Source organism: Corvus cornix, chromosome 1A (assembly GCF_000738735.6).
Source record: "Corvus cornix cornix isolate S_Up_H32 chromosome 1A, ASM73873v5, whole genome shotgun sequence".
Classification (NCBI taxonomy): domain Eukaryota; kingdom Metazoa; phylum Chordata; class Aves; order Passeriformes; family Corvidae; genus Corvus; species Corvus cornix.
The window spans coordinates 58002159-58019886 of record NC_047057.1 but is presented as its reverse complement, the minus strand read 5'-3'; the positions used below and the strand labels follow the sequence as shown (position 1 = coordinate 58019886).

The window sequence follows — 17728 nt, the reverse complement described above, 5'->3', positions numbered from 1 at the left end:
TAGGGAGTACACTCATCTGTATGTGCATATGTACAAATGTGTTCTGTCTATATAAATAACCCCTATAAAGATCATGTATAGAGATTCCACCTGCTTTCTTATTTAACTATGTCTGTGACCTCTGATTTTATTTACTGTAAAATAAGTGGTTTTCACACAGGGTATTTTTTTGCTTATGTTTTTCTGTTGGTTCTGCTGGCTTTCTGGTATATAGAACTGTACCAGATTTTGTGATTAACATCAGATTTCAAACTGAGTGGGAGACCATGATATATTTGAAATTGAGAATGTGCACTGACCTGGAGCATGGTTCTTGCACAGGTACATTTATCTCAGGGAACAAATCTGGCTTCCCTACACTGTTATTTTTTACCAGCCTTCAGTCTTCCATTTCAGAGAATAATCACTGTTTTGTTTCCTTGTGTAATGGTTTAATTGCCGTGTTCAGGGGTAAGTCAAAAGCAGACAGTGGTTGCTTTGGCAACATTGATGATGACAATCTGCACTTAAAAACGGAGTTCCTTTTCTTGGTGACACACAGAGTCATTAATCAATGTGGGACAGGGCTGCTTGTGATAACAATTTAATAGTCTTGTTATGCATCTGGCTCATTATTCATATTAAATTATAAGCATGACTGTTGTGCAACAAAGCTTCGGTTCCCTCTGCAATACAGAGTGCTCTGGTAATTATAGGATGGCAATCCTTTTAATTGGTTTGCTTATCTTATTGTTGGAAGATAGTTAAACTGTTTCCATTTCACTCTTCTAGTTCCACCCCTCCTCATTCTACCATCTCTCCTTACAACAAAAGAATTGAAACGGCTTAAATTTTAATATAGGTCTTGACAGCCTTAACTGAGGTTCCTGTTAGTGGATTTTGGTCATATTTAAAGCAATCAAAGTCTTCTTCACTGGACTGAGAAAAATTTTAACAGGATCAGGATTATTCCTCACTGGATGAGAATTTGCCTCAAGTTTAAATTGAGAGTTTGAAATTGAGTAGATTTCAGGCCACATTCAACACACAACTCTCCAACACTGTCAGAAACAACTTGGTTCATTTGAGAAATTCACATCTGAGGAGAACTATCCTCATCCATCCTTACTGTGGATGTAAATTTTCTGTGTCTGTAGTTAGCATATATTATGTCCTTAGGAGCCATTACATATTCTGACACAAATTATACAATTTCTTACACTATTGTCACTGCAGTGGTAATTGTGTATCTATGTTATTTGTCACTTGCCAAGATACATAATGATAACATTATAAGAAAATGCCAGCGACTGATCTAACATCTTAGTTTTAGATTTTATACGTATTTGATCACTTACTAGGAGTGTGCTTAAGAGGTTATCATTCAAAAAACAGATGTTTGTTCATCAAGAGTTAAAATAATTGCTTTTGGACATTGGTGGGTCATTCACAATAAAACCCTTTTGTCTCTTTGTAGTTAATGCATGGCCAGCTTGATAATATAACGTAGCTGTACTGGACTATTCTCCCCAGATATTTTTCATTGTGTTGTTTTTCCTACCAGTCCTCTTTGAATTGTCTCACTAATGCTTGTGCACTACTGTTTTTACATAAGAATATGAGAAAGCAAATTTTCCCATCATCCTAAAGTTTAGAAACCAGAAAAGATACTTCACCTTAGCCTTCGCAGTTACTAGGAATGTCCTGTGAGAGGACATGTAACTTGCACTATACACTGGTGGTCACAAGAATACTTCTCTGGTTCTATAACTTAAAATGTCTCTTTTACTGGGGAGTTGTTACTGAAGAGGTGCTGGTTTCCTGCAGCAGGACTGTAGCTCTTGTGTGTATGGATGTCTCACTAGATGCTTGCAGGAGACCAAGTTTACATACTTGTTCAGGCTTTGGCAGAATACCTACAACTGAATTCCAGAATGCTATGCTTAATATCCATTCTCCATCCACAAGGATTAAAAGCACTTCTACCTCCCTAAATAATTTGAGAACAAAGCAGAATCTCTTGCAATCTGAACAGGAAAAGGAAGCTGGTTAATAAGGAGTTATCCCTGAAGGAAAAATAGCAAAGAAGCTATTATGGTTTTTGCATGTTACATGTCTCCATAATACAGTTTTGAAAGCTCTGACCTCAGTCTAATAACCTGGATCATTTTAACTCACAGTAAATACATTTAACTCCCCTTGTTTGCTTGAAGTACTGATTTGAATCTATCAACTGTTTCACCTAAGATAGCACTTCCCGACATAGAGGAGCTCATGGTACAAACTGTTCCATGAAGATTTATCTTCACTCTGCTGGAGGTAGACATCTCATTTTGAAAGCTTCCAGAACGATTAAAGAATGTCATTTTGTCCTTTGAAGAGCATGGTTGTCCTTAGCTCATTCTCCTTCTGTTTTCTACTTTTCTTGTCAATGCAGCTGGCATTTAACCAAGATGCTGTTTCTGAATTGTCCCTTTCTTCCCTCCCCTTGCTCCTTCTTTTCTCCTGTCAGCCTCTCAGTATTGTGCAGGGGATGATTAATGGTGGTACAGAGGATGCTTATTGATCCTTCAGTGAGGAGGGATGAATGCTTCCAATGCAGCATTTTAAGAAAGGGATATATGTTGGCATTTTATTTAAGTTGTAATGCTCTTCACTGCAAATGTAGTTGTCTTTTCTAACACCTCCTTATTCATGTCCTAAGCACTTGTCACCTTAGTCACAAGCTTCACCATCTCTGGCCAATATGACAGTTGTACATTACAATGACCATAACTAAGATTGTCTTACAAAGCGAGCTGGACGGATGTTTTTAGGTGGACAGAATTTAATTCTGTCTCTTGCCTGCTTATGTTGTGTGCACTCTCTCTGGCTTCCTGTTATAGCAGGAAAGTGTGAGCCAATGCAGAACTCTGGGTGAACAACTGAATTATTTTTAAAACAGCAAAATCTTTCTGTGTGACACCGTGTTTTCTTCTTTCCAATATAACTAAGAATTTCCTGACAATGGAGGCACATGCAGAAACTAATTATGTTAAAAAAAAAAATTAGCAACAAATAAACCAAACATAATCTAGCTAGTGACCTAGTGATCTTCAATACTTCTTAGTCCATCCCAGCAACACCATTTCAGATTTGCACCATAAAAATGTATCAGTGAAGTAACTCACCCTAAGCAGTAACTGAACAGTTGTAGGATTTTTTAATAGGGTACATCAGCCCATACTGCCCTCAACTTCTGTGTGCCCTAGCCATGGAGAATAATCTTAGCTTGCTCAATACCACTAAGGTTAAGGAGGAATCATACCTGACTGCAGTGATGAGAGTATCAGAAATAACTCTCAGCCCTGTATCAGCTCTGGTTTCTCACAGTTTCTTTTACACAGAGGCAACTGTTCCATATGTTCTCTAGAATAAAATAGCACACTAGCTTCTGAAGGAATTTTAAAAGAAAGTTTAGTTCCATTTGTATAACAATTGGACTGTCTGTAACCTAACAATCCTTTCCTGTGCAGTCTCCTTGCTCTGTGTGTGTGCATGATGCTTTAACATGATGGGATCTTAACCTCGAATTCTTGTCTCTTTGAGTAGCTAAATGTCTATAACGCACATGTCTCTAATATCTGTGGATTACTTGAGGGTTTTGGGGTCATCCTAGGAGTTCTTATCAGATGCATGGGGGTACATGGAGTGACAAGCTTGTGAGTTATTGTGATGTGTACGTGTACAGTGATACTGTAGCTTCCTCATACCAGAAATGCACTTAGAATCCTTGATCTCTCAAAGGCATTCTGACTCTCTAAAACTTAGGGATGTGACAGGTGAAGGTAATTTGGAGACTAGTTCATGTGATTATGAACTAGCTAAGTAAGAAAAGGTCAGCACTTAGGACTTGGTATTTATATCCTGAATATATAATGTAAAAGGCAGCAGGGAGCAGAAGACTTCCTGATGAGCCACGAAGGAAATGTGCTCATATTGGGGAGCAACTTTGAGCTGGATGGATTTAGATGAGACAGGTTGTGCAGCTATAAACCTTCTCTTTCATCCTGTAAAGGAAACACCAATGGGCATTTATTTGTCAGGAGATCTCTTAGGGCACATGTTAGAAGCTCCATAAAAGACAACATTGCCTTCACTCTGCTTAGAAGTCAGTGCCTTGCTCTAGCAACTTTGTTTTGTCAATATGTGTTGTGTACACATTAGCTAATTTAGGCATTTCTTCATTACACTGGTTTAGTAAGACCTGAAGCTGAGAGGGGTTGGATAGATTGCTTAAAACCACACAGCAAAATGAAAGCAAGAGGATTAGAAATCAGTAGTGAGTTAAATATTGGAAATTGTTATTGCCTGAGGCTGGGGGAAGGAGTAAACCCAAACCATTGAAATTTCGTATCATAGAATCATAAAATGATAGAATCATACAATGATTTGAGTGGGAAGGGATCTTTAAAAATCTTCTGTTTCCAACCCACTGTCATGGGCAGGGACTCCTTCCACTAGACCATGCTGCTCCAAGCCCCTGACCTTGAACTCTCCCAGGGATGGGACATCTACCACTTCTCTGGGCAACCCATTCCAGTGTCTTGCCACTCTCACTGTAAAGAATTTCTTCCTAATATCTAATCTAAATCTACTTTGTCTTGACACCTCACAGGGCGTATTCAGTACAGTCCTCTGCCTTTTGAGCTAGTGGGAAATTGTCATTGTAAGTTTGCCATCTTCGTTAAACTAGAAGAGATGGGCAGTATTCCAAATATGTACAAATTTATATTTACCTTAGAGGAGTGGGGAGAAGCAAGAATATTAAGTTCCTTTTCAAACTTTCCAGGAAATCATACTGTAGTTTATCTTTCTTGGATAGGCTTTTCTGTGAGGCTTTTGTGTCCGTATTCTACTTGCGTGTTTCATTAGCGCTTTTCTGATTTGATTTCCTCTTACTATTTCAGTCCTGGTTGTCCCCTTTGGATAACTCATCCCACGCACATCCTTCCTGCCTGTCTTAGTCTGTCTCTGCAGACCTCACAGCTCAGGTTCCCGTTCTTCTTCTTAACCATAAATACTTATTCCTTGTTTATCCAGATCTCTACTGTCGGCTCTTAGTCCCAATACGCATTCCCAGCTCTTCAATTTTTTTTTTCTGTAGTCTGTTCCTTTTTGTGTGGTGTTTGGCACAGGTTCTCTCTTCCTTTGACTTGGGCAGCTTCTTCCCTTTTGTGGCAAGGTATTGGAGAAGTCACTGAGAGACTGGAGGGGATGACTGCTTTTTCAAACATGGTCTGGTTTAATCCGATAACCTGCACTGTGTTTTACCTCCTTGTATGTGAGGATTTTGCAAGTGGACTAAAAAAACTGGTAACAAATGAACCTAGGAAGAATTGGGTTTTCTCAGTATAACAAGCAGAAGGGATCTGAAGAGGCACATGGCTTAGATTTGTGTGGCAAGAAAATCCTTTGTCACAAACTCAATGTTATTAAAACCATACTGGGGAAAGCCAAACCTCTTAATATAAATGTCTGAATATTTTATAATTCTCTACCAAGAATTTACTTGCTCCTTCATATTCGTAATACTGGTGGAGGCCCCTCAGGAAAATGGCATTCTTATGACATATTCAGTAGTGAGGATCCTTTATTTGTTACATTAAACATTTACAGTCCAATGTCTAATCTCCCCAGTCCCCTGAGGTATGTCAGAATCAGAACGAGTTTTCCTGGCATTCGCATCTACTGTAATGATTTGTCTTGAGGCTGCTTTGTTTGGGATTTGAGTGGGTTAGTCATGGTATTAAGATCACAAATTGAATCCTTTCATAACAATAAACAGGGGAGTTAATTGAATTTTATAATATATATATTTGGACTTCCTTCATTTGTGTCCTCAAAACTATTATAGAGTTCACTAGCTCTAGGTATTTAGCATGATGGGCACTTAATAGGTGGAAGATTTGTTTGTTGCTTATAAATTCCATAGCTAATTTCATGAGGATGTAGGAAATCACTCCTAATCTTGCAGTTAATTAGAACACCACTCAAGCCATACTGCTGCATCTACCCAACCCTCCTCCTGCTGATACTTGGTTTTGGTTAGTGTTGCTAGGAACAAAAACCTTTCTGCAGTACTGGTTCAGATTATGAAGCAATTGTCTGCCTGTCTCATTTCCCAGGGTTCTTGCACTGCTGCTCATCGCAGCTGCCTGGACAAAGTCCTTTATAATCATTCAGGGAGCACAAAGGAACTGGCAGCTGGATGCAAGTGGCCAGAAGAGCAGGCGCCTCAGGAGAAAAATATCTGGCACTTGAATGCTGTGGCTTGGCTCATGATCTGAGACTATTCCTTATTTTTGGCATATTCACATGTGTGGGTTTATCCATGTGTTCACAGGAGTGGACAGTGTGTGGGTACGTGGAAAGTCGCTTTGTAGTGCCCATGCTCTTAATGTAAATATTTGCCCTCCCACCTCTCACCTGGCATATCCAGTAATCCTGAGCCCCTCAGCACAGCTCTGTGCTGTCCACATCCTCATCCACATAGCAAATGCAGAGGCTCCTTTAGTCCTGGATGAAAGTGTCCACAATGTTTACTGACTGCTACGATGTTGGCTTGGTCTTTAACTGATTTATCATAAATTAACTAATTTTGCCTCTACTGCATGGTGTTGCACTATTTGTAGAATGAACAGCAACCCCATAGTTTTTATCCCATTATCAATCACTAAGCATTTGCTTTTGTTTTAGAACAGAAACTATTGTGAAGCACTTTGCAAGTCTTGACTGTGCGGTGCATTTTGATTGCTTATTGTGGTTAATGATAAAAATGAGGGCTCTCAACATTTTCCTAGCTGAAAGCCAAATGCATCTTGCAAAAGGAACCAACCAAACCACAAACAAACAAACAACAACAACAAAAATTGGAAAACAACATTTTAGCATATACTGTAGTGTTATCCAGTAATGACTTCAAAGGTTTTTCAAAGGGCATGAACTATATGGAATGGAACCACTTGAGACCCATCTCACACATAATCCCTTAGCTAGCCATTGACCCCAAAAACCATAGATCATTCTAATTCACAATTTCCAAACAGTTAAGGCAGCACCATTTTTTAAGAGCAAAGTCACACAGCCCAGAGTTTCAGAACTGTTTTTTGACCACTATGAGCCTGTATGACATAATTTAATTAAAGCTGTGAATCACTACTTCTTCAATCATTAGATGAGACCCATAAAGTATCACCACAAAGATATCTATTGCATGCAAGTTTTTTCTTTTTAGACATTTTGGTGGATTTCCCTAGAATAACAAATGTTTTAAGGTCCTTCTCCTTTGGGCTGTCAGGAATGGTGGTAGTTAAGGATTCCAATTCTGTTGTCTGTGTTGTCTTGTCAGCTCAAAGCTTTAGTCCCCATTAAGGATACAGAAGAGAGACAAAATCTGTGATAATAGTCTGTGAGCCTGTGCTGTAACTCCCTAGTGCTCTGTAGCTATTGGAGATGTAGCCGTGTCTGCTGCAATTCAGTTTTTAGTGCTATAAATGAACTTAGCAAACACTTTTTTCAGAAAGGGCTGCAAAGGGATCTGCTCAATTGAAACTAGATAGCCATTAAGAACTCTCTGCAAAGAGCTTAAGGGGCTCCTGCCAAAGCAGGTTAAGCAATAATAAATGCTAAGCAAAGAGAATCAGTCTGTAACCCAGAGCACTAGAGCACATGAAGGAAACCCTTTTTCTGACCCTCCTTCCGCTCGTTTGTCTCTCAGTCTCTGTTCTGTAATGAAAGAATCTGGGAGGTCTCCATAAGACCTGTTTCCACCTTGCCCTTCTGAAAATGTGCAGGGGGATTGTCATCACTTTTGGATGTCAGTGTTATTTCAGGGGATGTGTGAGCTCTTCCTTCCTGCCTATTCCTTCTTTGTGTTATTGTTTCTTGCTCCAGCACTTTTTCCCCTGCTTCCTGTTTTCCTGGGTCCACAGCTCTTCTGCTGTTCAATTTGCTTTCCAAACACAGTTCTGGCAGCATTGCTGAGCCCTGTGCTGGCCTCTGAGGTCCACAGCGACCTTGACTGCAGTAGGTGCTCCCCAGGTCTTCTCCCTGGAAGCTGCTGAGCTCCTCTTTGTGCTTCAAGTCCCGGTGGTCCAGAAAAACAGAGCTCTGTTCCCCAACATCTTTTAGCACTGTCCTGTTCTCTTGTCAGAATGAAGAGCTTGTCAGTATTTAAATATCTCTCCCTCTTAGACAACTTCTTTTCAGCAGCAGGAAGGGTTGCAGTACAGGTGTTTTTTCTGTTTATCTCAGAAACCTTGGTGATTTTATGTTGCTGTTCATTATCCAGTTATCAAAATTGTTTATGAATTGATATTTTGTTCTCCTTCTGGAATATTTCATGTGAGGATTTAAATATCTTTCCCACTGCTCCCATAAATCTTTTGGCCATTCTTTGATTAAAGACCCTTCAGGGAGAAAAAAAGAACTTAATTCAGTGATTCAGTTTTATAAAATCCGGTACTCAAGAGTTTTCACTTGTTTTCTTTTTATTTAATGAGGTCTTAGTAGGTAGCTCTCTTGGTGCTTTTCTTGTGGAGTAATTTTTTTCCCTTTTATTGGATTCTTCATTATTTATTTTTCTTTTTGTGAATTTGTTTTGCACTCTTTTTTGGCAGCAAGAACAGAATGACTGTAGAAACCTCAATCTCCCATTATTAAAAATTTTGCCCTAACCTGGAGGGAATTTTTTTCTGTATTTTCACAAGTTATCTCTTTTTTCTGTCTGACTAAATATGGAGATGTGTCAATTCTCTGTGTAGATGGAATAATGCCTGTTTTTATTTTAGAGCAGCCTTACATCCAAATAACCTGCTGTTGGATAGTTTTCCCTGAAATCAGGCTGTGACTATCATTGCTTTAAATCTGTAGAATTTGAGTTCTGAGAATGAAATATCACTCTTATTTCAATGTATAAGGGTGCCCCCCCAAACTCTTGTTATGGGGTATGTTCCTTTGTTTTGCAGATAATATTTGATGTTCAGATCTGAAAATGAAGTACATAATTTAACTGAATATGTTTTAGCTTCTTTCATGAAACCATGAAAGCCAGTTGAAAATGAAATATTTGATAATTATAAATGGGTGAAACTAATGATGGATAATATGCTCCTGCTTTTAAATAACTGTTAAGATTTAGATAATAGCAAACTTTCATGAGGTTATTAAAAAACAAAATTGGAGCCCATCACAAGTCTGTTACAGTCCAAGAGACTTCAGTTAAAGAGATTTTTCTTTGTTTTTGATTTTTTCAGCCATTCCCCTAGGAATCATAGTTGTACGAGGAGACTGTGACTTGGAGACTTGTCGTATGTACATTGACCGTCTACAAGAGGTGAGGCTTTTGTGAATTCAGATATAATTTACTAATCTATTTTATGCTTCTTTCAATTCTGAGTCTAATAATTGCTACAACCATGTATCAAGAGTATTGCAATTTGCCTACCGTTGAAACCAAATTTCTAGAATTAAGATATGGTAATAAAAAAGTACTGAAAAATGTTCCCTAAATAGAAAATTAAAAATCATACTGATTCCTTTTAAATGAAAACTGAATTGAAGTGGGTGGGTGTGTTTACTTCTGCTTGATTCACAATGGAATACTAGGACTTTCCATATCCCTTATTGAAATTACATAAATTATGGATTAGAAAGTGTGTTATGCAAGGATAAACATTGTGGTAGTTGAGTGGGTCTAATTATGCAAATGTCATTCTTTAATACTGTCATGGAGCAATCTGGGACACCACTAAACACAGCAAATATCAACTAGATATTTTCAAAGACACAGAAATGGGTGTTCATGCAGCTAACAATAGTGTTGCTCTTATTCTCGAATACCTTGCCTCATGAGAGTTCATTCTACAATACAGTCTGGGAAATGCAGACTCCAAGTGGTTCATTGCCCAAATCATTTTAAGTGTGAATGCCTTTAGTGATAAAACTAATGGTTTTCATTAATGTATTGTCTCTGATTTTTTTAATCTCTTAGTGATAGCTTTCAAGAACATTTACAAGCCTGAGGACATTGCACTTACAAGCAATTTATATATTTACATTTATAACAATTTATAAATTGTTGGTCTAGTTTATGTACGAACTAGGAATCTCATCCCTTCAATTGAACTCTTTGGGAGCCGTTGACTTCCCATAGATTTTGGAACTCTGCACTTGCAGTCTGAATATGAGCATCTCACTTCAGGATTTCGCTTCTTTCCATTTCAGCCAGAATTCCCTTCATCAAATGCTTTTCTGGACATTCAGACCTTGGGTGTGACTAGTATTATCAGACATAAAACCATATTGTAAGGTGGTGCATATTTGACGTATCCAGTACAGAATATTACAGTGAAATAATTATGATGATGATCTCATCAGATTAGAAATGTGATTTCACACAGAGTTCAGGCAGTTTTAGGTATAACCCTGAAGGGTTATACCTAAACTATATCACAGCTAGGTGTTCTGGTTGAATTACCCATAGTGGATGTGGAGGAACCGTGTTTCTCCAACCTTTTGCAGAGTTTGTACTACTTTTTTGTGTGTGTGCTTGATTTGGCTCAGTCCCATTTGCTGGGAATAGAGACTCCAAGGTTTACTGGGCTCTGTCAACTTGCATGCTGCCAAAGAGCAATGGCCTGCAGGCCAGGCTCTTTGGTAGACTATGTCATGAGCTATAATTATTTGACAAAATCTCTATTAAAATAAATTAGATTCCCGAACCCTGTTAAATGTCAGGATCATTCTGATATGACCTTCTTGGAGTGAGGTTGTCTTCAAATAGAGAGAACTGTCAGTGGTTTTCTCTAGTGCATTAATCACCCAGAAATATTTGTAAAAATGTCTTCCAGATTTTTGACATATTTTCATTAATTTTTGTTGCTGATGTTGTAAGTTTAGATAGTTCTCTTGGAAAAAATTGAGTTTGTAACATGGTAAATATACATTAGTGTTATCTCTGTATTTTTTAAACTATTTTTTGGACCAAATACATACAAATCTTAACTTCAAGTGTACTTTCCTTGGCTTTTCTGTGGTGTTTGTTTCATATGCTTAAAACCAGTGAAAAATACTTGCAAAATGATTTGTGTTTGCCCAACTGCTTCAGATGGTAGAACTGCAAACAGCTCTTGTCGTTGCTTTAATCTTTTTCATCACTGCTGTGTTTTTCATCCTCCTGCTAGGACCTACAGTCAGTAACTTCTACTACACAGAGAGTTCATTACCAGGTAAGATAAGCTTTCCTTTTAGTATCAGAACGAATAGAGGCTTAAAAATGGGAACGGTGTTCTTTGCATTCGAACCCATATGTTCTTGGGTGAAAGACCCATATGTTAGATGAGTTTCTGATTATCTGATTATCTTATTTACCCTTAAATATTGGAAGCTCGTTCTGCTTTCTCTTGGACAGGCCTGATGGAATCACCTTTAAAACTAGCACAGCATGATGATGTGAGTGATATTGCAATAGCAGTATTTTGCCCACTGAAGTGAATGTGAAAATGTGTCCTGTAGGACAAATGACAAAAGTAAAATTGTTTCTCTGTTTGAGAAACTGAACAATAACATGTTGTATTGCATACCTGTTGTAATAAAATCTATCACTGAGAAAAAAAAAAAAAAAAGGTGTTTTAGCAGGCCCAACCTCTTAATAATTCTGTACAGGACAGACATCTACCTTTACTTTAACATAATATTCAGGGTATTTTTTTAATCCATCCTAAGCACATTTGTGTTTTCTGCATGAGATAAATAGGTTTTAGTTTAGGTGGATAGTTCTTAAAATTGGTCTCTTTGTGTTTTACAACTTTATTCTACAGTTTATGTAATACAGAACTTGCCTTTTCAGTTGGAAGTATGATTCAAGAGCACATATTTCTCTCATTAAAGTAATTCATTGTAGAGCATGTAAATTGGAAGTAAACTAACTGAGACTAACTCTACTGACTCCTGAAATTATTTGATATTAGCACAGAGACTTGCCACAAATCATGGTCAGTTGACATAGTGCTTAGGATCACAGGACAGGTTTGCATGGTGTTGATAGCATTTTCCTAGAAATAACAATGCAAGTCTTGTTGGATCAGCAGGAATGAGTTCACTGAGAAAGCACACAGGGATCCAGCTGACAGGAATGAATTGTGGTGAAATTGTAGATAATTTCTTTGGGGTTAATGATGACTTGGGTGATACAGAATTCCATTTTCACGAGAATGCCAGTAGATGCACTGACTGCAGACACTGTAAGAAAATGCAATTTGGCATGTTTTCCTGGAGTTGCCTTCTCTATATCAGTTCATGGTTCGTTTCTTTGTTTCCCTATCCAATGCTAACTTCATATTCTTGACATTTCCATCAATCATTGCCCTGGAACTGAGTTTTAGAGAAGTGTTAGTGTCTAGCAAATTGACTAATGAACCAGCATGTATGATTCTGTCCCACTCATTATAAATTAACCTAAGTGGCTGCTGACTGCTCCATGTGTAGGAAACTGCCTGAGGTAAAATGAAGAACTAAATCTGCATATATGGGGAGAGCTACAAGAGAGTATGAAATGTCAGAAATCAGCTCCATACTTGGCTCTAACCTCTGCAGTTACAGCAGTATATAAATTAGTTTCCTACCCATCTTTTTTAGTGCACAGCAGTGTGAAATCCCTAACATACCATTCATTTTTTATGATGCTGCATTTTAAATTCACCTCTCTCTGTGTTTTGTCTTCAATACTTGTTTGTCTAGGAATCTTCATTGTTTGTTTTTTTTTCTCAGTGGGTCATTTCTGCAAATTGTCCTCTTAGGTTAATTTGAGGTTTGCTCTGTATTTGTTGGTATCCCTCTACATATTACGGAAATGGGAAAAAGCAGGGGATAAAGAGCATGAGTAGGGTGCTTGAGTTGATGGAACTGTCTTCATACTTCACTAATAAGGTGTCATGGGTACTTTTAAGTCTCATAAATGCAGTTCTCTTGTGTGATTCCTCTGCAGTTCAAAACATAGGCAGTCAGCAGAAATATTAACAAACCCAGGTGCAAATGAGAAAAAATATACCAGAGTTCTTTCTCATTCTGTTTTGTTTCTCCAGTAAGTTTAATGCTCACAAAATATCATTCTCATGGGCCTGAGAATTTGCAAGCTAGTTCTGTAGCTGAACTGTAATGAAGTCTTGGAGGGAGTGTGTTGCAATATGCAATTTGTGACTTGAGCTGATATTTACCAGCAGTATTCCTATCTTCATTTTGTACATTTTGTACTCCATGAATTTTACTAATTTCTCCTGTTTTTATAAACTCAATTTTAGTACACACTGTTGGATGTTTTCTTGCTTTTGTCCTGTGTGTTGCAGTCCCTTCCTTTCCACACAGAGTGGACTAAGTATTGAGATACATAAAGCTTTGTGCGTGTAGATACATCTATGTCAGCAAGCCTAGTAGAGTTCAAAGATCCTTGATTCTTCCACAAACACTCCAGTGGCAATACAATGTAACCTAAAAATCCCACAAGTCCGTTAGCCCGTATTAGACAAAGTTGTATTTTAAATCTGAGTCTGTGAAATCACTGAGATGTGTTATTTGCTCCTCATGCACAGTTACAGTTCACTTTATGGGATATTTTGCTCTCATTGTCTCCATCTCTGTAATGCACAGAGGCTGGAGACCATAAGCTGTATATGAGAACAAGGTTTATGGGATCAAGTGAAATCCTCCCTGTTGCTTCTACTCTTTCTTTTCTTGCCACGTGGCTTGGTACACCGCTCTGTAGTCTTTTGCCTGAAAGAGGAGTAAAGTTAAGTCTTGAGGCAACGTGTACCTGAATTTGCATTTACAGATGTGCTGACTGTACTGCTTAAGATGTGAATAAGGATAGGATCTGTGTCTACACAAACTGTGTGTGCCAAATATCCATGCTACTGTGTTTTGCCCTGTGCAAATATATTTGTGTTTAAATGTTATATGCAGCAGATTTTGGAAGTTGTCTGACCATTCACTGGCAGCATGGAGCAGAACCATGATCACACTGTGCTCTCTTAGATCTCTTTTGATCCCTTTTACCTCTCCAGTAAGAGATAAAACACATGAGGTTCACTGTTTGAGTCCTTGATGAGTCCAGGTCAGGAAGAAGATCTTAATTCCTCCCCAGTCATTTCATTTGGTTCCTGGGTTATACAGAGTTTGCACATTATGCAATGTCAGTAGAGCAAAATGAAAAAATCAAAGTCTAGAAAATAGTCCTTTTTAGAGAAGAAACAGCTTGTTGGGGTTTTTTTATAATGTAATTTCCCTGCCCTATCCAGGACCAGGAAAGCTCTTTCCCCAGAGTACTTTCTGTTCAGAGGCTCTCTCCTAGATGGTGCTTCCTAGACGGTAAGTTCGTCTCCCTTCTCTTTTGCCTGGCATGCTGCTTGCTTCTGGTGTGCTTATGGAGGGTAGGTCTGAGTGTATTACTAGAGAAGGGTAATTGCTCCTTCTTGTTACCCTGAGCAGGTAAAAAAGGAGCTGGGTGTCCCCCTTTCCCTTCTCAAAAAATGAAACAGGCCCTTCATCTAGCAATCAAAATATCTGCTGTAGCTTTTTCACCCCAAAGAGAGGTGATCCCCTGAGGGAGGTTGGAAGTTTGGTTTATCAGTGTCTCTGCTGTGGTGAGCAGACTTTATCGCGTGCACTGCCTGTGCTCAGAGTGCAGCCAGTTGTGGCAATTCACTGCTGCTGGTAAGGCTGAGTTCTTCACCCTGGTTTCTCTGCAAGTGCTGTATTCTTTAGGCACTACAGTGTTTAGGTGACAGAAAGGTACCTCCCTTTCCTTGTAATGCTGCACTTCATGTAACTCCTTGGAGAGCTGCACTTGTATTTGACCCAGACTTTGTCAAAGCAGATGACTTATCTGGGCTTTACATCAGGCTCCAGAGCACAGGAATTAGCAGCTGAAATGGATGGCATCTGCTTTTACAAAAGCTTCAGCATGGTGAGACTTAAATTTTTAATGCTCTAAACAAAAATAAATTCTCCTTGGCAATTTCTAATCACCCTTCCTTGTCTTTCATGAGGGACATTGATAAAAGACATAGTGAGAATCTGTTTGGTTTTTGGAGAAAGCTGAATGGGTAGATGTGTTCAGTTTTGTCTTTAGTATTTGATATTCCTGTGCAGTGCCAAAACCTACAATGCTCCATCACTGTGCCCTTGTGTCAAAACTGCAGAGTGAATGAACCTGATTTCACTTACCCAAATAAATGCAAAGCGGATACAAAAAAAAAATCACATCTGATGAAGCACATTGTTGATGATAAATACTTTTGGGGTTAGTAATATGAATTATTTTGCAGTGACAAGATTCATAATACATGCTTTATTTAGTGAATCCCCCCTATTTTCATGTGTTTTTCATGAGTAGCATAAATTTCCCTTGAACATATTGCTAATTCAGAGTCAATATCTGTGGCCATGCATTTGATTTATAAAGAGCTCCCAAGCATATTATTGTTCTTCAGATTCAGAATTTGAATTAATCCCATTAGACCCATCAAATTCAGTATATGCTTGCTATACTCTCATCAGAACAAAGTAGCTTTTTCTGTCGCATATTTTAATGTAATCAATTCTTCTTATAAGACTGAAATCCATTTTATACATTTTTAAAATATTTATTTCAAGTTAATATTTTCAGTGACTGCTGTTTCATTAAGCCTTATCTTTAAATGCAGCATTTAATGGGATAGGAATATCACAGAATCATAGGAGATTAAGGGTTAGAAGGGACCTTAAAGATCATCTAGTCCAAACTCCCCCTGCCATGGGCAGGGCCACCTCTCACTAGACCAGGCTGCTCAAGGCCTTACCCAACCTGACCTTGAACACTGCCAGGGTTGGGGCATTCACAACTTCCCTGGACAACCTGTTCAGCTATCTCACCACTCTCACAATAAAGAATTTCTTCCTAATATTTAGCCTAAATTTCCCCTTTTTTCAGTATGTACCCATTACTCCTTGTCCCGTCACCATGGTTCCTGATGAAGAGTCCCTCTTCAGCCTCCCTGTAGGCCTCTTCAGATGCTGGAAGGTTGCTTTGAGTTCTCCATGCAACCTTATCTTCTCCAGGCTGAGCAGCCCCCACTTTCTCAGACTATCTTTGTCAGGGAGGTGCTCCAGTCCTCTTATCAGCTTCAGGGCCCTCCTCTGGACTTGCTTCAACAGTTCCAGGTCGTTCTCGTGTTGGGGGCAGCAGAACTGTACACAGCAGTCCAGGTGGGGTCTCACAAGAGCAGAGGGGGAGAATCCCTTCCCTTGACCTGGTGGCCACATTCCTTTTTACTGCAGCCCAGGACATGGTTGGCTTTCTGGGCTAAAAGCACACCCAGCAGGTTCTGCTGAGTTTTTCACCAGCCATCACCCCCAAGTCCTTCTCTGTAGGGCTGCTCTCAGTCACTTCTCCACCCAGCCTGTACGTGTGCCTGGTATTGCCACGGCTCCTGTGAGGACCTTGCACTTTGCTTTGTTGAACTCCACGAGGGTTGCACTGGCCCACCTCTCAAGCGTGCCAAGGTGCCCCTGGCTGGTATCCCTTTGCTTCTGCATGTTGACTGCACCACCCAGGCTGGTGTGAGCAGGGAACTCACCAAGGGCACACTTGATCCCACTGTCCCTGTTGCTGACCAAGATGTTGGTCACAGCACTGACCGAAGGGACACCACTCATATGGACATAAGGAATCTGCTTATGTTCTTGTGGAGCCGCTGTGACTTCCCTGATGCAGAGCTTGTGTTATGAGCTACTGATGTCAGTGCAGCCCATCTTGTCCATGCAGTTTTGCTCAGACTATTTTCTGCTGTTGTTTCTCTGTGTTGCAGCAACTTCTGCTGATCGTTTTTACCGCATTGACAGATCTCAGGTAAATCCTTATTTGGTTTTTGTTTCTACAGATTTTTTTTTTTTAAAGCTATGTTATATGCAGCTTAAAATGAATTATCTGCCATTCTTCCTGTGTATTGCAAAATGTTACTCATGATGTCTCATGAGAAGTAGAGAAAAAAATTCTGGGCTGTTTTTTAGTTGATCTAATTCACTTTGTTTCACTGATGGTCTGGTATCTGCTGACCATCTGCCATTCTGTTCACTACCAATCTGATGTACAGATCAGAATTTCCTTATCAAGTCTTACTAGGGGCATCTGTGTGGTACCAGTGTATTTGTATTTATCATTTCACTGATGTTTTTATGCACCAGAAGTCTTGATCCTGTGTGTGTGCACCATGAAATAGCTATGGAAGTTATGGTGTTGCTACAATTTGAGAATTATGAAAAGAGATTCATAAAATATTCCCAAGGAACCCCAAAACAATGCGTATCTCTGCTGGATTCAAACCTGTGGCATAGATCTGACAATCTGAATATATTTTCTAAAAGACACTGAAAATTTTACAAGGCTTTTGGTATTTCTGATTTGTAGCCAGAACAGGCCAATTAGTGGCTCAGCATTAAGTGCAAATTGTTGATTTCACACAGTGATTGTTTGTATCTGGTCCCCCTGAGAGCTGTGTAAACTGTTTCTGAATCACATGAACATATTACTGTTTCTTAGCAAAAGCAGCTGGTGCTTTAGTTCAAGCGGAAGGAGCTGTGACTTTAGTTTAGAGTTCCCAGGTTCAGTCTCTGCATGTAGCCACCATGGGACTTCTTTGCACACAGTCAAATAAATGCTTTGATGTTGTAATCT

General features: G+C 39.1%; 1 protein-coding gene across 8 annotated transcripts in view; it reads left to right on the top strand.

Annotated features, from left to right (window-relative positions):
- DGKI (diacylglycerol kinase iota) overlaps positions 1–17728 on the top strand; it is a 211759-nt gene that overhangs the window by 135513 nt on the left and 58518 nt on the right. For all 8 annotated transcript variants that reach the window (XM_039570688.1, XM_039570684.1, XM_039570686.1 and 5 more), the window contains 4 exons: positions 9276–9355; positions 11205–11249; positions 14313–14382; positions 16863–16903. In XM_039570688.1, coding sequence (XP_039426622.1) covers positions 9276–9355; positions 11205–11249; positions 14313–14382; positions 16863–16903 — 236 coding nt within the window. The remainder of the gene's footprint in view (positions 1–9275; positions 9356–11204; positions 11250–14312; positions 14383–16862; positions 16904–17728) is intronic.